General features: G+C 47.2%; 1 protein-coding gene across 1 annotated transcript; it reads left to right on the forward strand.

The window, feature by feature from the left end:
- The first annotated feature begins 133 nt into the window (after window positions 1-133).
- GPRC5C (G protein-coupled receptor class C group 5 member C) lies at window positions 134-25,960 on the forward strand. The gene is made up of 5 exons (XM_083427798.1): window positions 134-1,178; window positions 12,431-13,496; window positions 19,062-19,156; window positions 21,992-22,138; window positions 23,445-25,960. The coding sequence occupies exons 2-5, from the start codon at window positions 12,455-12,457 to the stop codon at window positions 23,475-23,477; spliced, it is 1,317 nt and encodes a 438-aa protein (XP_083283924.1). The 5' UTR covers window positions 134-1,178; window positions 12,431-12,454; the 3' UTR covers window positions 23,478-25,960.

Genomic DNA, 25,960 nt, shown 5'->3' on the forward strand with positions numbered 1-25,960 from the left:
CAGAATCAGCTCCCACTGTGTTCCATGGTCTGGGGAAAGTGTGCACAGGATATATATAATCTGGTTGCACAGGGCTGGGCAAAGGCCCAGTAAGAGTCCTGAATGGGGGCTGATGGCACAGTGATGTCAATCTTGTGTCCTCCTGGAGCCAAAAGTAATGGAGTGCAGAGCAAGGGAAGAAAGTGCACTCGGGAGGCTGTGGACTCTCCTTCCTTGGAGGTTTTTAAGCAGAGGTTGGATGGCCACCTGTCATGGATGCTTCAACTGAGATTCCTGAATTGCAAGGGGTTGGACTAGATGATCCTTGTGGTCCCTTCCAACTCTACAGTTCTACGATTCTACAATTTGTGATTTGGCAGCAAGCCCAAAGAGATCCCACTGATGTGAGAACAGGGCTGATGTAGCGACAACAAATCCCAGGGTGCCTCTGAGCATATGCAGAGTGCCTCTGAGCACATGCGTTCACCACAGCCCCCCCCCCCCCCACGTTTCTTATTGCAATTAAGCCACCGGGGCCACCACCTCGTTGTGAAATGCAGCTTGGAAACAAACGCGCGCACACGAAAGATTTAAGCTTCACCAGTCATGCGGGATTTGTTGTACCTGAGCGCCTGAATACAATGAAGAAAGAAGGAAGAGGCGTGGAGGAGAAAAGGGGGAGTGTCGGCCACAAAACCAGGTCTGGAATCGCAGCGCCAGAGAACCGACTCGAGGATGAGCCGGAGGAAGAGGAGGCTGCACTTTCGCTCCGGCACGTCTACTCGAGACACAAAGATTTCGGGGCCGGTGGGCGGGGAAGGTGATTGATTAGCCTGCAATCTGGTTGCACAGGGCTGGGCGAAGGCCCGATAAGAGCCTTGCATGGGGGCTGATGTCACCGTGATGTCAAGCTCGTAGCTTCCCGGAGCCGAAAGCGAGGGAGCGCCGAGCGAGGGAAGAAAGAGCCTCTCCGCGCCCGGCTCGCCTCTCCGCGCCCACCCGCGCCCAGCGCGGCTGCTCTGCCACGGCACGCCCCCTGCGCCGCCTGCCTGCTTGCCTGCCTGCCTCCCAGAGCCTCAACTTTCGGATCCGGATTGTGAAAGGCACCAGGTGGTGGTGGCCGGACCGTAACCGCCTCGGAGTCCCGGGCGCCCGGCTTGGCGCCGCTTGGCTTTGTCCTCCGCGGTGGGGAGAGGCAGGTAAGAGCGCCTGGGGTGCGGATCTTCTGTGGAAGTCGCCCACTGGAGAGCTGATCCATCTCCCTCACACTCCCCCGCACGGGTCTCTAAAAGTTTGGAACCTCTCTCCCCCCCCCCCCGCCTTGCTGACCCGGTTGACTCCAGAATATTTGTGTGCGTCAAAGGTGTTCCCCTCCCTTGGCTGAATGGAAGGGACGGAGCAGGTCTAACAACAACACCCCCTGTCTCCTTGTTCTCAATCTCCCCTTCTCTAGCCTGTGCGTTGGGGGGAACTCCTAGGTTAGCCCTTTAAACTATACGTTAGAAATAGCTTGCGCGGTTGTAGTGTTTGAATTTGATACAGATGCTTCCCCCGAAGAATAATACGTACTGTCATGGTGTGCATTTGAGTTTAGATTTTCTAATTTAGGCATTTCTTTTTAAAAATCGGTATTTGATACTGGGTGAGGGAGGTTTGAAGCTTCGAAAAATGGAGATGAGGAAAGCCTGTTTAAACAAGAGAGGAAATAGCCCCCCCCCCAATGGTTAGATTTCAGCAAGGAGACAAGTCGAAGGGTTTTGAGAATCTGGGCTGGCAAAATGTGAATTGGCCTCTGTTTAACCGCTGGGGTGGTAGTTCTGTTTATACACAGAAACGCACAGGACAAAGGGTTTGCAAAATGCAATCTGTGCCTATGTACTAGGTTGTCTTTTAATCCTCCCGTAGGATCTAATAACTGGAATAGGGGAAACTAAACCATAGCGAGTTGTGAGTTATAGTGGAGGGTGGGGTAGTAATGAAATCGGCCCCCAGAAGACCAGGAATCAAATCTCTGCTCAGTCTCAAAGCTTGCTAGTGGGTTGGGGTTATTGGCAGGATAATGTGGGATAAGTTCATATGTGCCACCCCAAGTGCCCTGGAGGAAGGGCATGATGCCAGTGTGACAGATAAATAAATGTTGTTTCTCTCACATGTTGCCCTGGTAATGTGGGAATGGGAGTGGTGTGGGTTGGTGTGGAGAACCAGGTGAGCTCTGATTTGGGAAAGGGAAGGAGTCCTGCGGTACTAAGGGGAGAGTACTAAGATGTAGATTTTGGGCAAGGGATTTTCTGTCTGGTCCTGTTTAAGTGGGTTTGGAGTTTTGGACTCCAGACCAGGGGTCACATAGTTTTCCAAGCTCTGGAGTAGGTGAAAAGGCCTTGCCAAGCTCCCATCTCAGAACCAAGTTAAAACAAATCCCAAACACCAAAGTTATACTGCCCAGTGGATGACGTTGTAGGGGTTGCCAACCCTTGCGGGCTAGTGGGCACTTTTCAAACCGAAGAAACAATTGTGAGTGCCTCACACGTTCTATTGGCTAGGATAGAATGCTTCTCCCAAGCCTAGTTTTAGCAGCGGGGAGAGGCAGGGACCCTGAGGCTGCCACAGAAGGTCTGCAGGTTCATGTGTGCCCACTAGGCCACATTGCCAACCCCCGCTTTCAGGCAGGTGACAGGCCGTCCCATCTGTGAGAGTATAGCTCTGCGATTTGGAGTGGAATATGAACCCTCTGCCGCCCCACAGTTTCTTGCTTGCTTGCTGATTTTGCTATATGACCTTCAGGAACTCCCCATTTTTTATTTTGCCTGCAATACGAAAAAGCCAATCCTAGGTACAACGATTGGGGATGAGGCCAGTGCTTACTCCCAACGGGCACCCTCTCCTGAGAAGTCCTTGGGGGATTTTGAACCCTGGTGAGAAGGGCGAGATCCAATAGGATCTGCTCCACCAACTCCTGACTTTCCAAACCATTCCTCTCTCTTGCTCTCCAAAATAGATAGTCTCTCCTTGCTTCCTCCTCCCTTGCCTTTTCTCCTGCCCTCTGCCCACACCAGGCTCTTAGCTGGAACCAGCCTCTTGAGACAGATCCGGTAACAGCTTCCAGCTACCTTGATAAATGTGGCTTGCTTCCTGGAGAAGGAGTGAATCATACGGGACGGGACAGCCTGGGCCTCTGAAGTTAAACTGGGGGGGGGGGGACATGGCAAGTTGCATGGATTGTTTTGTTTTGCTCTGACGAAGACATGCCCATGATGGCACTGGGGGTTTTGCTCTTTGGAATGGGAAGCACAACACGTCCCTATGCTGTGTTATGCAAGATCCTTATTTAGTGCAGTGAAAGAGATCACCCACCCAAGCCTCTGTTGTGCAAGAAGGGACATGAGTGGAGAAGTTTAAAAGACCCTGAAGTGTTTAACAAAAGTGGTTGGCTTGCTCTGTGCTCTTGAGGTGGCATGGAAACAAGCAGAAATGTCAGCACTGTTCTTCTTCTTTGGCGATCCTTCCTAGCTGAGTAAGATTGTCTTTCATAAACATGGTTTTTGCAGTGAGTCCATAAGTGACTGTGGAGGCCAATTCTGGATCCACACATCCTTCCACAGTAGGGACCTAGGTTTCTGGGCGGGAGTTGATCACGGTGTGGATTTGCCAAGCATGCCTTCCTCATGGCACGTTTCTCCCTTTCATCCTGAGTTCAGGTTTCTTCAAAGCCCACAACATGACACCTTTGGTAAAAGCTGTTCTCCAACTGGAGCGCTCGCAGGCCAGTGTTTCCCAGTTGTTGGTGTTTCTACTACATTTTTTAAGATTTACCTTGAGAGAGTCTTTAAACCTCTTCTGTTGACCACCAGCATTACGCTTTCCATTTTTAAGTTTGGAATAGAGTAGTTGCTTTGGAAGATGATAATCAGGCATCTGCGGTTGTGTCAGCGCTGTGGTTTCACATTGGCATGTGATTCCTCTCCCTTTGAGCAGTGCCTCTACACGGTTATTATTTTTTATTATTATTAATGCAACATGTTGGTTGCTCCTGAGAAATGTTGATAGCGTGTGTAGCTGTGCTATTACTAAAAATTAGACCGTTTGCCTATATATAGCTCAGTACTTTGGTTTTTCTTTTGTTTGGCACTGGCTCTCGAGCAAGGGGTGTTTTCTCTTCCTCATTCCCAAGATCCTTTTAACTGGAGATCCCAGGACTGAACCTGGGACCTTCTGCGTGGTCACCCGTGGAGCCATCCCTAGCCAGCGATGACCCGTTAGAGCAAACCAAATCGAATCTCAAGAAGTCACTGCCAAGATCAGCAAGTGCCCAGTTTCAACGTGGTGTGAGCACCGTTTTCTTGCCAGTTTGGGATCTGTAGGGAAAGCGAGGATGAAAGTTAAGCCACTTCACTGAGAATATAGGTTTTTTTGGGGGGGGGGGGAGTTCTGGTGAGCCAGCAGTGATGTTAACAGAACTACCACCAACCCCACGTTGCTCTTCTCCATAATAACTCCCACTGGGGGATCTACACCAGGAGCTTGCATGGGTTAATGTTGATCAAATGCTGTTCATTAGCAGGGCAAAAATGTTCCCTCTTAAAGACAGAGGTGGGGCGGCACCTAGGCCAAGTCTTCACCGAATGATGGTTTCTTCTATCCTGGCACTCAAGGCAATGCATGTGGGGTTCTCAGGCCGCCTCCCATGCGCACCTCTTCCTAAACACATGCATGCACTCAGACCATGCTTTGGGACACAGTCTCTCCTTCCTCTTAGCTGTGTAGCATGTGCCATAGATGTTCCATAGAGACCCAGGTGCTCAGGGAAGCAGTTTCAGCGAGGAAACCCTGAGGCAAGGAGTGGCGGTGAGAAACTTAGAACTATAATTGCCGCATTCGTAGCACCCCCCTGCCTTTTGCGAGATGCAGACTTGCAGAGCAGAATGCTGCCGTAATGCTTCAAGTACACAGAGCAGTTTGGACTGAGCGACTATTGGGCATGCCGTGGCCGCAGGGGAAAAAAGAACACCAGAATACCTGCACGTTTCCACTATAATTTCCAGGCTGTAACAGCAAGCTGGTGGTGTGTACCTCGGTTTCCATATGCAGACTGCAGCTTTCTACACATGCTTAGAAGGACTTAGAAAAATGTATTTATATTTGTTGCATTCATATTCCGACTCCCCCCCCCCACCATGAGCTCGAGGCAGCATGCATAGTATTCCTGCCCCCTCCCAAGAACCCTGTGAGGTAGGATAGGCTGAGAGAGACTGTGAGACTGTGAGATCCCACCCTGTGAGTGTGTGGATTTGAGCCTCCCCAGTTGTTGGAGGTGGTGCTGGAGGAGACTCTTGAGAGTCCCATGGACTGCAAGAAGATCAAACGCATCCATTCTTAAGGAAATCAGCCCTGAGTGCTCACTGGAAGGACAGATCGTGAAGCTGAGGCTTCAATACTTTGGCCACCTCATGAGAAGAGAAGACTCCCTGGAAAAGACCCTGATGTTGGGAAAGATGGAGGGCACAAGGAGAAGGGGATGACAGAGGACGAGATGGTTGGACAGTGTTCTCGAAGCTACCAGCTTGAGTCTGACCAAACTGCGGGAGGCAGTGGAAGACAGGAGTGCCTGGCGTGCTCTGGTCCATGGGGTCACGAAGAGTCAGACACGACTGAACGACTAAACAACAACAACAAGTTGTTGGAGGTAGCACCACACGCAAGTGTTTCTCATGCTCCTCATCATTCATCTTGACTATCACGTGGATAGCCTGTAAGCCATAGGGGACTTTGTGGCTCTGCTGAAAGGAGTGATTAAAAAAACCCCACCTCTTGAGGTGTGAGATGCAATCAACCTGCCTATTTCCTGAAATGATTGGCAGAGTAGAATTAAAGCCTCACCACAAATCAGTGGCTTCCAGAGTGAAGTGCAGCTATTGTTCAATCTACACAGTTATGTGCTAGGCAGGAAACAGTGGATCCCATTGCCACATAGCGATCATCCGTAGTCTCCACAATTCTGGAACGTAGTGTGTTTTTTTCCTACGCAAACAATGAAATGGGCCATATAGAATGGTGCATTTGAAAATAACGTATATGTGATACCTGATCTGTAATGGAGCAGGTTTGTTGTTTTCCTTTCAACCCCCCCAAAGTTTGCAAATTCTTTGCAAAGAAAGTGAATGCGTTCGCACAAATGCGTTGCAAGTTTAGTGGCTTAATCATTAAGCAGTCTAACTGTGTGATTATTGAGATGGAAACCACATTAACTAAAACAAAGCCCTGTCCAGCTGCTAGGGCAGGGAAGAAGTTTATTTGGAGTAGATGTACTGAAATGAGAGGTGTGGACTGGCAAACGGAACCACCAGCATACTTCTTGCTGCTCAAGCTAGTCTTGCACCTCCAGACAAGAGGGAATTCTTGAATTTCTCTCTGTCCACAGATAAGCCACCAGACAAAACTCTTTTAACAGTAAGGTAAAGGTACCCCTGCCCGTACGGGCCAGTCTTGCCAGACTCTAGGGTTGTGCGCTCATCTCACTCTATAGGCTGGGAGCCAGCACTGTCCGCAGACACTTCCGGGTCACGTGGCCAGCGTGACAAGCTGCATCTGGCGAGCCAGCGCAGGACTCGGAACGCCGTTTACCTTCCCGCTAGTAAGCGGTCCCTATTTATCTACTTGCACCCGAGGGTGCTTTCGAACTGCTAGGTTGGCAGGCGCTGGGACCGAACGACGGGAGCGCACCCCACCGCGGGGATTCGAACCGCCGACCTTTCGATCGGCAAGTCCTAGGTGCTGAGGCTTTAACCCACAGCGCCACCCACGTCCCTCTTTTAACAGTAGTGGGATGATAAATAATCTCTTAAGCAGGAAGTCTAATATTCCACACCATAAAAAGTATCCAAGTTTGGCGACTAGAAAATGCTGAATTATGCAATGCTGATTTATGTAAGCTGGGGAGGAAATCACATAAGTGCTCTGGCTTTCATAGAATTGCAGACTTGCAGAGCTGAGAAAATATTCTGTGTGTCAAGCCCTCCCAGATCAATGGTCTCATCTGAAACAAGAACATTCATGCCCCAAACCCCTAGGTGTTCAGCTCAGATAAGAGTTGTCCTAACGGTTTCCATTTTACTAGGAGCACTGCCAGAAAAAGATGGTTGCACCCCTTTTGCGGGCAGAAATTAATCAGGTTTGCCGTCCCTTGGCATAGAGATGTAATGATGGAAAGATGTGTGTCTGTTTCATTTTTGCCTGTCTGGTAGTGGTTTAAAGGTGCAGGAGCTCTGCTTGGACATAGTAGTAGCCAGCATAGTGTTTTCTAGATTTTGTGAACTACATCTCCCATCAACCCTGACCATTGGCCCTGCTGATTGGGGGATGATGGGATTTGGAGTCTGCAACATGGAGGGCACAGCTATTTCTGAGCTTCAGTTGAGCATAGGCATTACATGGACGATATCCTGTTGCTCCATCATTGTTCCGATCATTCCTGCCTCTTTCTGATTTTTGAGCTGTATGTTTTCTGAAGCACCGATAGAACTGCAGTCTTAAAAAATTAAATGGTCTTACTTTCTCAGGATTTCATCTAGGCTAATACATTACATGGAGCCAATTAAAGCCACATAGGTGATGATCTATAGAGTGCAGGTTGGTTCTTAGGACTGACCAGGATATAGGTTGTTTACTATGATGATTAGTTTTATATATTGCTGCCCGCTGCGAAAAGTCCCAAAGCAGTTTACAACCAGTATAAAAATAAAAACAAGCCTATTAAAAGCATAATCAGAATACAGTCATACCTCGGGTTGAATGTGCTTCGGGTTGAGCGCGTTCAGGTTGCGCTCCGCGGCAACGCAGAAGTAACGGAGCGTGTTACTTCCGGGTTTCATCACTCGCGCATGCGCAGACGCTCAAAATGACGTCATGCGCGGAAGCGGCAAAACGCGACCCGCACACGCGCAGACATGCCATCGCTTGTTACATTTGCTTCAGGATGTGAAAGGGGCTCCGGAACGGATCCCGTTTGCATCCCAAGGTACCACTGTACAAGCAACTAGTTTCTGGGGCTGCCCAAATGCCCTGGAGAAGAAAAAAAATATATTTGCTTGGTGCTGAAACTATGACAAGACAGGCCTTATTCTTACCTAAGCCAATGAAACAGGTCCTTGAACAGTCCCTGCTAAAAGCTGTCTGATGCATTTAGTTCATTTTAACCTTGCATCATTCGGTCTCAAACTTTATGATGGTTATAGTTCAGAAAAGAAACTGAAAGGATAAGGGACCTTCCTGCTTCTCGGTGCTTTACCTTGAGACTGGAAAACGTGCTTTTGCAAAGCAGAGGATGTGCGGCATTCACTCTGTTGGACTGTTACGTTTTGGAGCTGAACTAGCCTCGTGCCAGTACTCCTAAAGGTAAGCCAAACTGAATGGGCGCCAGCATTCTCAGTTAGTACAAGAAGCAGCTGTCTGAACAGGAGAGAGAAAGCTGGAGCAGCGCTAGCTCTCACATGCTGTAGCATAAAGCCCCAATCCCCAGAAGCTGGGTCTAGCCCATGATCCAAGTCCCACAACAAGCGGATTTGGAAGGCATGTGAGAGAGTTCTCTTCTTTCGGAAGTCATCTGGAATCCTCTAAGCCTGGGAACCAAGAAGTGTTGAGTGGCAGCCAAGGGGAGGCCAACAGTTTGCCGGCCGATTCTTTCTCAGGGGGAACATAGCCGGTCTGGGAATATGCTTTGCAGTGGGGCAGCTAATTATTTCATTTTCTTCCTTATTTTGTTTTCCCCCCCCCCTTTTATGCTGCAGTTACAGCTGTTTTTAGAAATGACATCCTACGTGAGGATGTGTTCTTCTTCCCCTGCCCAAGTGATTTCTACAAAAATAATAATGATCTAAAAGTCACCTCTGTTTCCTTGAACTCTAATCCCTCAAAACACAGCCACAAAAAAGGGGGGATTCAGGCATTTTTCATTGGCCTGCCTGACCTAGCTTCTCCTCTCCAGCCTTCAGCAATGTGCCAATCTGGAGGAGAGGGACAGGGAGCCGGATGCCTCCCTTGCTTAGGCAAATCTTTATTTTATATTAATTTTGTGAGCACTTTGAGGTCTTTTTTGTTGTTGTTGCTGCAAAAGAAATCAAGGTAATAGAGTCCCAGGGGTCAGCAAACTTTTTCAGCAGGGGGCCGGTCCACTGTCCCTCAGACCTTGTGGGGGGCCAGACTGTATTTTTTTTTGGGGGGGGGGGGAGAACGAATTCCTATGCACCACAAACAACCCAGAGATGCGTTTTAAATAAAAGGACACATTATACTCATGTAAAAACACGCTGATTCCTGGACCGTCTGCAGGCCGGATTTAGAAGGTGATTGGGCCGGATCTGGCCCACAGGCCTTAGTTTGCCTACCCATGTAATAGACGTTGGGAACGGAATTGCTAATTTCACTGTTGGCCTGCTTCCAGGGAGGTCAGGATGAGGCACACAGGGGATGGGGCAGGATGCCTGACATAAATCATCCCAACAAGATGCTAAAGGCAGCTGCCTCCAGGTGAAGCCTGAGATGGCTGGCTGCTGGTGGTTTGGTGGTGCGGTGAGTTAGCGTATTTTTGCCTCTAACCTTGGAGTGAGGAAGAAGTCTCAAGAGGGTAGGGTTTAATGGATTGCTGCTGATCACTCTGGGAGTCTATGGTTTCTTCCTCTCAACCCGTTTATTTTTTTTCTTCTCGCCTTGGTCCATTATTTTAAATACTCTTCAGCGTTGCTCCGAGTCTATGTAATTGTGGTGTCACCTGCCCATATAGCCTTTGGATGGGATAAGGGGCTGCATTATGACAAGCCAGGGCAGTGGCCCATCTAAGCCCTGTACTTTACCCAGATTGGCGGCGGCTCTCCCCCTCTCTCAAGGACGAGCTATATATGATGTGGGGTTCTCCTCGCTCCCAGTGCTTGAAATGTGCCAGGCTCATTTTTCACGTGGCTATGGGCCACTTGCGACCAAGTGAAGATACCTGGGCGCCAGGATGATGCCTGACATCTCCACCATCTGGGGATCCTTGGATCTTGACTGTTTTCACACACTCATGCTCCGTCCTGTAGGAATAGGCCAATATATACAGGGTCAGTCATTTAAAAGAGGCACTGTGGGACATGTGTACAGTGATACCTCGGGTTACATACGCTTCAGTTTACAGACTCCGCTAACTCAGAAATAGTGCTTCAGGTTAAGAACTTTGCTTCAGGATGAGAACAGAAATCGTGCTCCGGTGGCAGCGGGAGGCCCCATTAGCTAAAGTGGTGCTTCAGGTTAAGAACAGTTTCAGGTTAAGAACGGACCTCCGGAACGAATTAAGTACGTAACCAGAGGTACCACTGTACTCTGTATCCACCGGAGTCTTTATATGTGGCCTGTCCCTGGATCAAGTGACTTTTCTTCTTTAAGTTCTCAAAGTTATTACCGTAGCCTAGCTCAAGGTTGTCATCTGAACTAGCCAGGTGTCTAACAGAGAATCAATCACAGTCAGCCTATCACTTGAAAAATAAGACTTTGGAGTTGTCTTGTCCCAAAATAGACATTTCGTTTTGGCGACTCTAATCTTGGTTTAAGGAGCCATTTGGCACCTAGCTTATACAGTGGTACCTCGGGTTACATACGCTTCAGGTTACACACTCCGCTAACCCAGAAATAGTACCTCGGGTTAAGAACTTTGCTTCAGGATGAGAACAGAAGTCGTGCTCCGGCGGCGCGGCGGCAGCAGGAGGCCCCATTAGCTTCAGGTTAAGAACAGTTTCGACCTCTGGAACGAATTAAGTACTTAACCCGAGGTACCACTGTATATCTGAGTTTCCGACACGGCTCACTCCCTATCCGAAACGAAAGCTACTGTATTAGCCCTTCAGGAGTGGGGAGGCTCAAACATTTCCTCCCCCACAACAGGGCTATAACAGCAACTTGAGGGGAAATGATCAGATCTGGAAGAGAAGATTGGCAGATGGAAGGGTTAAAACACTCACTGCCTGCCCCCCCCAATCCATGCTCCACTGCTGCTCCCATTTGGAGCCCCCCCCCCTGGCTGCGATTAAAATGGCAGAAGATCTAATCTCCAAACTCCTGCATAATGTGTTGTTTGGCCCTGAGGCACAGGCCTGCCTCACTGTGGAGGAAGTGAATGGAGTAAGTTTTGCTCTCCCATAGGAGAACTTGGGGCCATCCGAGGAAGCTGGTTTGGAGATTGAAGGCAGACATGGTGCAGATTTAATAGAACTCACTTCTTCTGCAAGATGTGCTAGTGGTCATCAAATTTTTGTGGCTTTAATCGTTTTTCTGACAAGCGACTTAATATTAAAACCAATTAAAAACAATACAAGCAAAACAACAACAATTCAAATCAAAGACCAAGAAATCAAAGACCAAAACAAATAGGCAGGGATACAAGTCCTGTCCCTCTGAAAGAGGTCAAAATATACTTCAAATTAAAGGCAAAAAGTTTTTAGGCAGGGTGAGGGGAAGACTTTGCTTGTATATATATATATATATAACCTGCTATATATAAACATTATTTGTTGGGAATCACACTCAGGTCTTGCTTGTGGGATTTGTGTAGGTATCTGGTTGGCCAAGGACTAGATCAGGCCTCCCCAAACGTGGCCCTCCAGCTGTTTTGGGACTACAATTCCCATCATCCCTGACCACTGGTCCTGCTAGCTAGGGATCATGGGAGTTGTAGTCCCAAAACAGCTGGAGGGCTGAGTTTGGGGATGCCTGGACTAGATGGGATTTTTGGCCTGATCCAGCAACGCTCTTCTTAAGTTCATTACATCTTTCCAGGTACATTATATGCTGTACCAAATGAATCATGGCCCTTGCCTTTTCAGTTTTTAAATGCTTCTGTCACCACCAGTGTCACCCTGCTCTCTGGACTAATTGTTGGTTAACGCAGTATAGTGGTACCTCGGGTTACAGACGCTTCAGGTTACAGACTCTGCTAACCTGGAAGCAGTACAAGTTAAGAACTTTGCTTCAGGATGAGAACAGAAATTGCGCGGCGGTGGCGGCAGGAGGCCCCATTAGCTTAAGTGGTACCTCAGGTTAAGAACAGTTTCTGGTTAAGCACGGACCTCCGGAATGAATTAAGTTCTTAATCCGAGGTACCACTGTACAGTAGCTGGTCTCCTAAACCTCCGACAGAGCCTAGCAGTGCTGGTACAGGGGGCCGAGCAGGGTTTCCCAAACTTGGGTCGCCAGCTGCTTATGGACTACAATTCCCATCATCCCTGGCCCACTGGTCCTACTTGCTAGGAGTGATGGGAGTTGGAGTCCAAAAACACCTGGAGACCCAAGTTTGGGAAACGCTGGCATAGACCATCACCGGTTCTGTTATATAACCAAACACCACCATCGATACTACAAAATTGCCCAGTTCTGATAACAATACGCTTTCTTTCGGATACGCTGACTTTGTCTTTTCCCTCCTGTTTTTCAGTTCTTTCCCAAAGTGCCAAAGAATATGTGTCATCGCTCCAAAACGATGGGTGTACCCAAGGCGCTGCTGCCATACCTTTGGCTCCTGGGACTTCCCACCAAAGTATGCTTGGCGGAAGTGACTCCATCGCCGCCGGCAGGCTGCGGCAAGGAGCTGCCGTCCATCTATTACAACCTGTGCGACCTGTCGTCAGCCTGGGGCGTGGTGCTGGAGGCGGTAGCCGCCTTTGGTGTCGTGACCACCTTTGTCCTCACCGTCGTCCTTGTGGCCAGCGTTCCGTTTGTCCAGGACTATCGGAAGAAGAGCTTGATAGGGACGCAAGCCTTCCTGTTGTTTGGCACCTTTGGGCTCTTCTGCTTGACTTTTGCCTTCATCGTGAAGCAAGATTTTTCCACGTGCGCCTCGCGACGCTTCCTCTTCGGCGTCCTCTTCGCCGTGTGCTTCTCTTGCCTGGTGGCGCATTCCCTCAGCCTCAATTTCCTCGCCCGGCGGAACCACGGGCCCCGGGGCTGGGTCACCTTTGGCATGGCCCTGCTCCTCGTCTTGGTGGAGGTCATTATCAACGCTGAGTGGCTCATCATCACTGTGGTGAGGGGCGATGATTCGCCCAAGGACCCCTGCCGGGTGAAGAATGAAGACTTTGTCATGGCGCTGATCTACGTCATGTTCCTGCAAGTGCTTGCCTTCGTTGCCTCGTGGCCTGTCTTGTGTGGACGTTACAAGCACTGGAGGAAGCACGCCATCTTTGTTCTCCTCACCACCTCCCTCTCTATGGCCATCTGGGTTGTGTGGATTGTGATGTACATTTACGGCAACCAGCAGGAAGGAGGCCAGGCCTGGGACGACCCCACGTTGGCCATTGCTCTCGTCTCCAACGCTTGCGTCTTTATTTTCTTCTATGTCATCCCAGAGATCTCCCAAGTCATCCGGCCAGGACCGGAGCAAATCTACGAGGAAGATGTCTACCCCACCCGGGGAGTGGGATATGAAACCATCCTCAAGGAACAGAAATCCCAGAGCATGTTTGTGGAGAACAAGGCCTTCTCAATGGACGAACCTTCTTCAGGTAGGCCTCAGCATACTTGTTGTGGAGAGGTATTTGGCAGTGGGCATGGGGTTGGTTTGTGGAAACTTCCATCGTGCTTTTCTATAGGCATAAACACCACAAGGCTTGTTCTAAAATACAGTCGTACCTTGGTTTTTGAACAGCTTAATTCCTGAACGTTTTAGCTCCCGATCGTCGCAAACCCGGAAGTGACCGTTCCGGCTTTTGAACTGTTTTTGGAAGCCGAACGTCCGGCAGGATTTCCACAGCTTCTGATTGGCTGCAGGAGCTTCCTGCAGCCAGTCAGAAGCTGCCATTTGGTTTTCCAACATTTTGGAAGTCAAACGGACTTCTGGAACGGATTCTGTTCACCTTCCAAGGTATGACTGTATTGCTTTAAAAAAATGCTTAGGTTTGCCTTGTCTTTATCTTCTGAGTTTTTAGAGTACAATACAGTGCAAGTGGGCAGCGCCACAAGCAGGTGATGGGCATCTTTGGCATACCTGGAGAAGAGCAGGAGGAACCAGGGCCTGACTTGTGGTACAGAGTCAGCCTTACCCTGTTGGTTTCCTGTCTCAATCTGTGTTACAACATGTTTGCCTGGCTCATTAGACTTGGAAGGAAAAGCAACGACACCAAGGCATGCAAGAATTCCGCGCATAAAGCGGTGCTCGCAAGAGCACTCATATGTTCAGTTTGACTTGTGGCAAAAAAACCCAACACAATGGCTAGCACAGGCATAGACAGACCTGACATCTTTTCTGTGCTCCGGTTGAAGAGACATGGCCTTATGGCTGATTTCCGCCCTTGCTTCCCTCTCCTCCTCTGATGTAGTAATTCAGTTTCCTGACTTTTCTAATGTTCCGGTCACTTTCACTTTCATTTAATAAGCCACACAGAATCGAGAGCGGCTAGGTCAAATCACAGCTCAGATCTTGGTTACTTTGCAAAGTATTTAGCTTTGCCTAAATTGTTTTGGATTTTGAGACTCGGAAACCTACCTTGCAGAGAAGATGTGCAGCTGAAAATTTACAAACTTTTACATGAGACTTTTTATTTATTTATTTAACAAAACTTGTATACCTCTTGATTGTGCATAAAACCTCTAAGCTGTTTCACACTTAACCTCAGAGAGCGTCATAGGATTGGGCTATAAATATATTGTTTGGCTTAGAACATGACGGTGTGAAATTTATCTATTAAATTTCTATCCCGACTTTCCTTCAAAGGAGCCCAGGATGGCACTGGCTTTACTTTCATCATGGGCCAAGTTCAGGGGATGATAATTTGAAACTTGGGAAGAGGATCCTAAATTCTACTCCTTCAGATTTTCAAAGGTGGCAGTATGCATAATCTTACATCTGCAAATCCAAGATTTGTGTCTCTTTCCCCAAAATTTTAGTTTCAGGAGTTTAGAAACTTAAATGAGAGGAATCGCGTCTTGTAAAATAAATTGCTGGATTCCTTTTTGCCCTAGAAAGTAGTTGCTCAAAAGGCCACAATTCCATCTGCATGAGATGATGGACCCAGATGAGTATTTCTGTAAAGAAATTGTTTTGATGATTGGATTACCTTGACTTCTCCCTCTCCACTCACTAGTGCGTGCCCTATTTTAAAGAATCTACTACTGTGGCACTGATTCTTTGCCAGCGGGCTTAGAAAATGATTCATGAGCACATGATGCTTTTGCAGCTCATCACGGATCCCCAAGTGAGCCATTCTGAGCTTTCTAAATGAAGTGTGGGGTATATGTGCCACATATAAATGAGAAGCTGCTTTGCCCGGGTGAGAAGGAGCCATTTCCTGCATTGCTCCCTGTGCTGAAAATGTCACTTAAATATATTCTCTCTAACCTCTGTTCTTGGCTGCCAACCTCCCACCTAAGACTCCACCTTAATCCCTCAGAAAGTGTCTTCTTGAAACCTGTTGCCAGTTTAGCCTCCCCCAGTTTCAAGCAGGGGGAAAAAACCTGTATGTGTCACCGAAAAGCACAATTTGGAACAAGCTGTTGTCATTCTTTCTCCAGGCTTTATAAGAAGCATCACCAAGAAAAGCCCCAACATGCAAAACTATCCTCATCTGCATGATACGAAGTGAAGAACTCACAGCATTGTTCTGTGACTCACTTCAAAATGCTCTGCTTCCTGCTGTTTTACACTTATTCACCATGTCTTTGAATTTCCTTAGATTATCTTTTCAGGGATCAGTTTTGCCATGTATTCCTCCTTTGTTTAGAACTTCTGAATATTTCTGCATTGAAAAGAAAAGTAATCTGCTTTTTCTGTGTCTAGTTTTGGATTCCCTGTAGAACTTGATTCTCTATATTTCAGACACTGAAGCAACTCCAAAATTGTTTCCCCTCCCCACTTCATTTTTTTAAAAAAAATAATATTTCAGTCTTTGTGGAAATATATATACTACACTGCTGAAGGAAGCCAAAGTTAAGACCTTTCATTTTGTTGCTCTTCTATAGAAGGAGACAGCAAAGCTAAGGACAGTATGTGAATGTAAACAACAACAACAACTACAACACAACTAGGTTATGATAGGAGAAAGAATTGGCTATGGAAGTCCCATGTATGTTTGATGGCAATAGTAACCAAGCTTGTTGCCATTTCACACACAGTCAAAAATCTCAACCGCTCCACAATTCTTTGTTGGAAAAACCAATAGGCTAAAATATACACACATATGACTACATGGCTGACAGGATTTTATTACAGCACACTTTGCTTCTTAAACCCTAGAGAGGACTCTGTTATTTAGGAAAGGTCTCCTGAGCACAGGGTGCTCATTAAAACCTACTCTGTCTATAGTTACCCACAAACAAGGCTTTGTTTTATGGCTGGCTTAAGTCACAGAATGCCCCAGCAGGCTTCTGATGGTTGTTGCACTTGGGAACATTGATTAGTTAGTGCTTCCTGCTTTGCTTCCAACAGCATGGAAGAAATATAGCAATCACTTCTTTGCAAAGAGGTGAAGGCTTTTGCAAACGCATAGTGGCATATGAAATGAAGCATTGTATATTACGGAGACGAAATCTAACAGTTTTGCTCTCTCAGGGCTAATTTGTATGTCTGACTCTCCCTCTCTCTCTCTGTGTATGTATGTATATACATATATATACATATTGTTGTAAACAAAAATCTGTCCTTTTCCCTTATGGGGTATCCAAGAGCCCATACAGAGACCTTATGTAGGTTCTTGGATACCCCATAAGGGAAAAGGGCAGATTTTTGTTTACAACAATATACATATATAACGATTCTGTCAAAATGAGTACAAATGTGATTGTTGCCCATGCAATCATTTAGGGCTGCCACCCCACCCTTTTTAACCGGGATCTGCTCTTGTAACTGTGTAAATTAAATATGAGTTATTGCAATGTTGAATTGAGAAAAAAATATTATCTTTTTGATGCAACTTTGTGAATGCATCATTGGGTAGTGTGTTAAAATTGGCATGCTTTATTTTGGCTTTTAGGCGTGGTTCTTCTGCTTGCGAGAAGTTTACCATCATGTATGCCTCTTGTAAGCCAATCGTACGCCTTCTCTGACCCTATATCATGGGTAGACAACATGGTGGCGTTCAGATGTTGTTGGCCGAGACTGATGGGATTTGGAGTCTAACAACATCTGGAGGTTACCATATAGGGTATTCTATGTATTTATTTGAGGGACGCGGGTGGTGCTGTGGTCTAAATCACTGAGCCTCGTGGGCTTGCTGATCGGAAGGTTTGTGGTTTGAATCCCCGCGATGGGGTGAGCTCCTGTTGCTTGGTCCCAGTTCCTGCCAACCTAGCAGTTGGAAGGCACACCAGAAAAAGTGCAAGTAGATAAATAGGTACCGCTCTGGTGGGAAGGTAAAAAATGGCATTTCCGTGTGCTGCTCTGGTTTCGGTGTTGCACCAGAAGCGGTTTAGTCATGCTGGCCACATGACCCGGAAAAACCGTCTGCGGACAAATGCCGGCTCCCTCGGCCTGTAAAGCAAGATGAGTGCCACAACCCCAGAGTTGTCTGTGACTGGACTTAACTGTCAGGGGTCCTTTACCTTTTTAATGTAATTATTTATTTTTTAAAACACAACCTGCTTTTCACCATCTAGGTCTCAAAAGAAACAAAGTTTAAAATGTAAATTAATTCTCAAAAAATTAAAAATGTCAGATATTTAAAATCTATTTAAAAACAACAACAACAACCAAGCATCAGAAAATTTAAAACGTCAGATAAGTATTCATGATGCAAAGGTCTCCAGGTGTCTGAAACTCTGTATGGGTGGTGCCTCTCGGAACTTCTAGTAAGAGGGAGTTCAATAGAGTTGTGCCCACAACGCTGAACTTACGTTAACATGAGTCATGTTTCTGTCGTGTGTGTGTGGGGGGGGAATCTCAGTGATCTGCTTCAGTTCTGTGCTCAACACTAGATTGTGGAGTATGGGCTTTTCCATGCTTCCGTTCGTGCCGCAGTTTCTAAGCACAGGTCTCTGTGACTTCCAGGTACAGGTCTGAGCACGATTTTTTTCTTTCCCCGGGGAAGCCCAGTTTACCGCTGAATTAGGACAAACAGCAATCCATGGAAAACCTGATTGACATTTACTGTGGTACCTCGGGTTACATACGCTTCAGGTTACATATGCTTCAGGTTACAGACTCCGCTAACCCAGAAATATTACCTCGGGTTAAGAACTTTGCTTCGGGATGAGAACAGAAATTGTGCTCTGACGGCGCGCAGCAGCGGGAGGCCCCCATTAGCTAAAGTGGTGCTTCAGGTTAAGAACAGCTTCAGGTTAAGAACGGACCTCTGGGATGAATTAAGTATTTAAACCGAGGTACCACTGTATTCGGATTCAGCAGCAAACAGTGGATTTTCCTGGGGAAAGTGGTGGGACCAAAAAGAAAAAGAAGATCTGCTAGCACCCATGTCTGGAAGTCATGGACTTGTGCCTAGAAAAAGTGGTACAAACCGAAGTATGCATCATAGGATCATAGAGCTGTAGAGTTGGAAGGGACCCTGAGGATGATAATAAAAATAAAAATAAATTTATTATTTATACCCTGCCCATCTGGCTGGGCCTTCCCAGCCACTCTGGGCAGCTTCCAACAAAATATTAAAATACCATAATACATCAAACATTAAAAGCTTTCCTAAACAGGGCTGCCTTCAGATGTCTTCTAAAAGTCTGGTAGTTGTTGTTCTCTTTGACATCTGGTGGGAGGGCGTTCCACAGGGCAGGCACCACCATCGAGAAGGCCCTCTGCCTGGTTCCCTGTAACCTCATTTCTCACAGTGAGGGAACCGCCAGAAGGCCCTCGGATTAGCTAGTCCAACCCCCTGCAATGCAGGATGATGCAACTGTCCCATATGGGGATTGAATTTACAATCTTGACATAATCAGCACCATGCTCTAATCAACCGAGTTACCTGGGGCAAACCACTATTCTGTCTCTTACATGGTTTATTTGAGTAAAAAATCTTCTCTGCTTCTGCTCAGCCTGCGCTGTCTGAAAACCATCTTTGTCACTGAAGATCTCCCAAGCCTGTGTGCCTTTTAATGTTACCTTTCTTGTGATTTCTCTTCCTTTTCAGCCAAAAAACCTGTGTCCCCATACAGCGGATACAACGGGCAGCTGCTGACGAGTGTGTACCAGCCCACAGAGATGGCTCTCATGCACAAGGGGCCTGTAAGTGAGTGTGAAGCTCTGCTGGTGTTGCTTATCTTTCTCGACTGTAGCTTAGCTTCCAGAATGTTGGGCTTTTTTAAAAAAAATAAAATGAAAAACACAACATCCTCTTGAGCAGTTCAGCAGGAGAAGTTGGCTCCTGACAGAGAGAGGTGAAACCTCTCATAAATGTCAAATCCAGATATTCTGTGTAGTTATCTCTAGATAAGGGGGCAGGATAAACAGCGTCACTCTGTGTGTTTGCATTCTTTGGATGTAAACTTACCGTATTTTTCGCCCCATAGGGCGCACCGGCCCATAAGGCGCACCTAGTTTTTTGGGGGGGAAATAAAGAAAAAAAATTTTATTTCTCCCCCCAAGGCGCGAGGCTGGGGAAGCCCGAGCTTCCCCCGACCCCAGCCCCCAGAACAGGCAGCTCTGCGCAAGCCGTGGGAGCCCTCCCGCGGCTTGTGCAGAGCTACCCGAAGCCCCGGCGTGACTGCTGAGCGCGCCGGGGCTTCGGTATAAGAGGCAGCTCTGTGCAAGCTGGGGGAGCCCTCCTGCGGCTTGCGCGGAGCTCCCCGAAGCCCCGGCGCGACTGCTCAGTGCGCCGGGGCTTCGGGATAAGAAGCAACGCTGTGCAAGCCGGGGGAGCCCTCCCATGGCTTGCACAGAGCTACCCGAAGCCCCGGCGCAACTGCTGAGCGCGCCAGGGCTTCGGGATAAGAGGCAGCTCTGCGCATGCCGGGGGAGCCCTCCTGTGGCTTGCACGGAGCTACCCGAAGCCCTGTCGTGACTTCTCAGCGCGCCGGGACTTCGGGATAAGAGGCAGCGCTGCGCAAGCTGGGGGAGCCCGGGGGGAACTCCCACGGGCTCCCACGGCTTGCGCAGAGCTTCCTGAAGCCTGGAGAGGGAGAGGGGTCGGTGCACACCAACCCCTCTCGCTCTCCAGGCTTCAGCGAAAGCCTGCATTCGCCCCATAGGACGTACACACATTTCCCCTTCATTTTTGGAGGGGGAAAAGTGCGTCCTATAGGGCGAAAAATACGGTAACACTCACAGGTCTTTGAGTGCAGCCCTCTTTCTGGACTGATTTTGCAGGGTAATAGGATGAAGCTGCTTCTGATGTGCGCCTTATTCAGATGGCAAGCCTAGGACCCTTTGCCACAACACCTAGTTTGAAAAAAATGTTTTCAGAACATTTTATTTCATGGATAGGTGTTCAGTTATGCGAGCCCTCATTTGGAATCTGAGAGGGTACAATCAGAATCAGGTTCACCACCTCATTTGCTTCCTGGGAGAAGTAGGCTTGACAGGGACATGTTTTTTTTTTTTTTAAAAAAAAACCAACACCAAAGGAGTTTATTTGGCCTGCGTCGTCCTGTAGAGATTATATGTGTGGCAGGGGAAAGGATTGAGGCTAGGGAAGACAGTTCATCTGACTATTTTGTCATCTGACTTTGTCAAAGAAAGCGTTCAGATTATTATATCTGAGCTTGCAGACACAGCCCTTGGTGCAACCCTTTGCAGGAGCTGGGAAACGAACCGGGAAGTCTTCCAATAACTATAGTTTCCTGGGGGAAACGATGGTTAGCATGAAAAGCTTCAAACAAGCCAGACACAATGCCATGGTTTAAAGTTGGTTTTAATATCCTGGCTTATTCCAGAGTTGTTAATCATTGTTTCCTGCTTCAGACAAAACTGGAAACGATAGTTAATTGGAAGGTCCCATGATTTGTTTGCCAGCTCACACCAAGAGAGGAATGAAAAGGGGCTGCATGGCCAAGAGAGGCTCATCCACACCTCAGCATATTAAAATGAGGCATGATTGTCTGAACACAGTCAAAACATACTCAGTGAATTTGGGGTGTCAGAGATGATGAGAGAAGATACTGCCTGGGATACTGCCAGGGAGACAAAGTCCATCATGACTCCACGTTGTCTCCGGACGTCCATCAATCTCCCGTAGACACGCAGTATCAGCAATTAGCGACACGAGCTCCAGAAATAGCTTGCCACATTCCAGAGCCGATGCACGCTCTATCAGCAGATAATGCACAGCGAAAGATGCACGCAGGAGAGTATTATTTACAATTTTATTCAGCGTTGGTCAGAACAAAGAAAAACATGACTGCCTGCTTCAGTGTTCCGGCACAGAGAGACGAAAGCAAAGACACAACAGAAACATCCTGTGAAACAGGAAATACGCAGACTCTGTGACTCACAAAGCCTGCTCCCTTTTAAGGTGGAACGGAAATATCCTAACAGTTTGCACCTTCCCTACTATCCATTTGTATTTCTATACAGAAGTTCACCTAACAATGTGGCAGAAGCTGGATTTGGGCATTTACTCAATATCTTTGGTATCGCCGCAGCAGCTGCTGTATTTCTACTGTTTGCAAGTTTTAGTATATTGCAACTTAGGAATCCAAGGTGTGCGTGAACTTGAAGTGTGCATGTAACCATGCTGCTCCAGGGACCCAAGTGAAAATGCTCTCCGACTGAGTCGTGCCCTTGAAAAGTCAAAACAAAACAGTTTTTTCTTCTTCTGTTTTGATCTAAAAAAGCCTCAGATCTGTTGCATGTCCCAACAGTTTCTCACGTGTGGAAATGATGTCAAAAATCAGGAAAAGTTTCATACAGCCTGGTGAAAAGTGGAAATGTTTTAGTGATTTGAAAATGGAACAGTTCAAGCCTTCTTCATTGAAGGTCAAATCTGTATTCCTATATAGATGACGCGTGCAGAATGTTGATTGGCTCTGTGTTTCTTTGACCGTACTGCAGCTCCTGGTTGCCTTTCTGACCACACTTTCTACTCACTTCTTACTCTTTTTGTTGTTGTTGTTTTGCTTCCAGTCTGAGGGCCCCTATGACGTCATCCTCCCTCGCGCCACAGCCAACAGCCAAGTGATGGGCAGTGCCAATTCCACACTGCGTGCTGAGGATGCCTACATTTCACAGAATAAGCAGGCAGTGGCACAGAAAGATGGAAAGAGCGGGCAGGTGTGTAATTGGCTACTGCAGCTACGACTGGAATTCTGTTCCAGTCCCAACTACAGATATATAGTGAATCCCTATCTTTCTGCCCCTCTGAACTGATTGATACACTGCTTCTAGCCCGGCTTGCCTTGATACAATCTCTGCAATTCATAATGCACCCATGTGACTGCAGCTGACCTGTATGTGGCTGTGAGTTCATATTATGTGCCTTGCAGAGTAATGCACAACTTGTGCAACCTCAGAACCTGGAGAAAATACAAGCCGTGATTTGGTCCTCACTTTGAATTTTGGAATATCCTGCAAATTTTATTTAGGTTGATTGCTAATTTTAAAATTATTATTACCTGTGGGGTTTTTTTCTGGGGGTACGCATACCCCTAAACATTTTGTGAATCTTTTTACTTTTGTCCATTTACTGTATTTATTTTCCCCAATTTGAACTATAAAATGGGGGTTTTCTTCCCTTTTTTTAATGGGTTTTATAAGCAGGAATAATGTTTTCAAATGGTGATTTTCTTGAGTCAAAATGAGAGTACTCCTAAACATTTTAAAAAGAAAAAAGCACTGATTATTATACACCACTTTTCAAGCAAAGTGCTTTTCAAAGCAGTTTTCAAAAATGTACACCCCCCAAAAATTCGTAATACGGTTTTTAAAAAAGATGTTTTAAACAGCATAAAATGCTAGTGAATATATGATGTGGAACTGAGCACCATAACTGTAGGGCCACCACTGAGAAAGTCATGGTTGGCATTTGCCAGCCAGCCAACCTAATTGTCTTTGTAGGTGGGCCTTTGAAGTGGATCTTAAAGGCAGGAACAGGTTGATAATGGATGCAGATGGTCCTTTAAGTAACCTGGTCCCAAACTATTCCAAGGCTTTAAAGGTCATTTGCAACACTTTAATTTGGTTCCAGAAACACACTGTAATTATACACCAGTGGGTGGCTGCATTTTCTACCATTTGAAGTGTCTAAGCAGCTTTTAGAAGCCTGGATGTCGTTAATAAATAGGTGGTAACCAAGGCAAGGTCCATTCTCTCCAGATAGGATTGCGGCTGGTGAAGCAACTGAAGCTGTTAAAAAGCACCCCTTGCCAGCTCCAACACCTGAACCACACTCCAGTAAGTGTGGAGTGTGAACTGCAAAGCTGATCCTTCAGAGGAGTGCAACCCAATCTAGAGTCTGTTCCAAACTTAGAAGGGCTTGTTTCCGGCCCCCACCCCACCCCAGTTGGCTTTAGTTAGCTATACTTAAAATACCATTCCTGCTATAAGAAAACTAATGTATCAATCTCTTCTTTTGTTTCAGGCTTCATCTCCTTACAGCAAGAGTAGGTGGTAGAAGCCAAAGTCTTGATTTCGGAAGGTCCCGTTCCTCAAGGATGCCTTGCAAAACCTGCCTTTGCGAAGGAGCATCTAATGAGGCTGGGCCTCAGTTAGCCATTGAGATTTCATTCTGGCAGTGGAGACAGTACAGTTTCTTCTTGTTACACATAACTCCAAGTGCTCTGCTTGACCTCTGCTTTAGAAAATCTGGGTTGCCGTACTGGGATACACCTGTGGTTTGTTTGTTTTTTAAAATTCTGGACAGCAGGACTTCTGTTTTCCTTGGAGCCTTCAATCAAGTTCTTCTTAGTGCCACCTCTGCAGTACAACTAGCCAGCATTTCGGGACCCTCTTTCCTCCTCCTTCTTCTTTTTTTTAACACGCCACACCATTCATGGACCACATTGACTTTGCTGTGAGTGTCTCACGTTCTTCTGCAATGCTACCTGTTTTTATGCTGTACAAATCTGCCTTTCCTAATACTGAGAGGATCTTGTCTAGGCCACAACTTGACCTCCTGGTGGATGACTGAATTGCCCCTACCTTGCTCCCCATTGCCAAATCCCATAAGGGAGTGCTTCAGAACTGAGAAGGGTGCTGCTGTTTCGATTCCTCTTCAACGGAGGCCGTGTAGATGCTAGTCCTTCCGCGGAGAAAAACTTTGTCAAGTGTATAAAGAACTGTGGTAACCGCTCTCTCGTAGCCCTCCTGCCTTTGGACCAACCCTGAAGTGCAACAGATATTATGCCTGTCCCCATCCTGATTGCTCCGGATCTGCTGCCTCTCCACCCCTCAGGGCAACACAAAATGAAGGCCGCATAAGGACGTTTTAATGTTTGGTGCTTAGCTCTGGGTGCCAAGGTGCATGAGGGGGGTTGCAGTTCTGCCTTATTTTGCAGGCAGCACCTCAGATGTCTGTGACGACTGTGTTTTGGGGGTATTTGTAAGTTCTTGCTGTCACCCATTGAACATCCAGGAGGTGCCAACTGATGGGGAAAGCTAAAGGAAACAGATAGGGTACTTCCTAGTTTCCATACAGAATGAGAGTTGTGGGAGATCCATGACATTTGCTGTTCCCTGTCAGTAGATGCAACGTCAAAAGGGTCCCCCTCCCAGTTCTGCCCCCCCCCCCCAGCACAAGCTCATTTGGACCTCTGAGTGAGATTCGCAAAGTGATCACCTCAGTTTCATGACAGATACGTAAGTTCATCCCCACAGAAAGGAGAGAAGGAGGGGAGATGGAATTATAAAGTGAAGCCAGAGGGTCTAGCAGTGCAGGAGAATGGGGAGTTTTCCATGCCCAAGTTGCTGTATTTCCACTGGAGTTTCAGAGGATAAAGCTTTGGAAGTCTTGGGCTGCAGAGCTCATCACAGAAAAGTAATTGCCTCTCTTTAGTTTTATTCACTCCTCATCTGCTGAGAATGGGCTGCACCTACTCTGAATCTCCTGCCTAAAACTCTCTTGGCTTTTGTGCCATGCACATTATAAAGTGACGCCCCCTTTTTCTCTTGCATTGTTAGGCAATCTGTCTCCGCTAATAACAACCCCTTGCCTTCTCCCTGTATGTATATCTTGCCTTTGACAAAAGTGGGCTTTGACCCATGAGAGCTTTGTGCTGCAATAAAACAGTTACAGTACAAACCTCACCACATAAAAAAAAGACACCCAAGTCCCTCTGAGCTCAGTGGGGCTTACTCCCAGGTAAGTGGTGCCAGGATCTCAGCCTTAGTCTTTTAAGGTGCCACCACTCACATGCTGCTCTGTGCCAGTTGTGTTGGGTTATGGCCTGACCTTTATCTTGGTACTCTTAGCATCCTGAGGCTCCCTCACCTTTTATCTCCTCTTCCTTGTTCTCACTTTGGAGAGAGGAAAAGAGGTTCTGTTTTTCTCTCAGATACAGGCAGGGAGGTGGATGCTGCTGTTGTGTGGGCCTGGTTGGGAGAAGGGCTTGAAGAAATGGACATGCAGAAAGTGCTAGCTACACACTCCCGGCAATGCCTTTGTACCTGGCCTCTGCTTTCCGAGAGTGGGTCTACTCAGTGCCTTTTGCAGACGGGCCTCCCTTTTATCTTAAGCACTCTCTACGATGGCAGGAGAGGGATCATATCCAGCTTTTAGAATCTGCCGGCCTACCACTTTGTGCTCAAGAATATGAATTTATGCTCACTGAAGCCAAGGCTAGTCATGAAGAGCCTCTCGCACCTAGTCATGATTTCTGGCCAGCCTTACTGAGAATGATGTTCTGCGCCTTGCTGTTGTATGTATGTGTGTATTTGGGTGAGTTGTTCTCTATATAGATAATGCAGTGTGATTTTCTAAAATCTGGCTGTGAGTGAATGGCAGGAAGAACTCAGGAGGAGGGTCGTGTGCGACTGTTGTGTTTTAATCCAAGTGTTATTTAAGTGGGGGTCGGGGGAAGAAGTGTGTCCTTTTTAGGACTGGCTTTTTTTAGCCCAGAGTTCTCTGACAAATTAAATCAGTTTTGGTTTTTTTCCTAA

This window comes from Podarcis tiliguerta, assembly GCF_965153285.1.
Source record: "Podarcis tiliguerta genome assembly, chromosome: 2".
Lineage (NCBI taxonomy): Eukaryota > Metazoa > Chordata > Lepidosauria > Squamata > Lacertidae > Podarcis > Podarcis tiliguerta.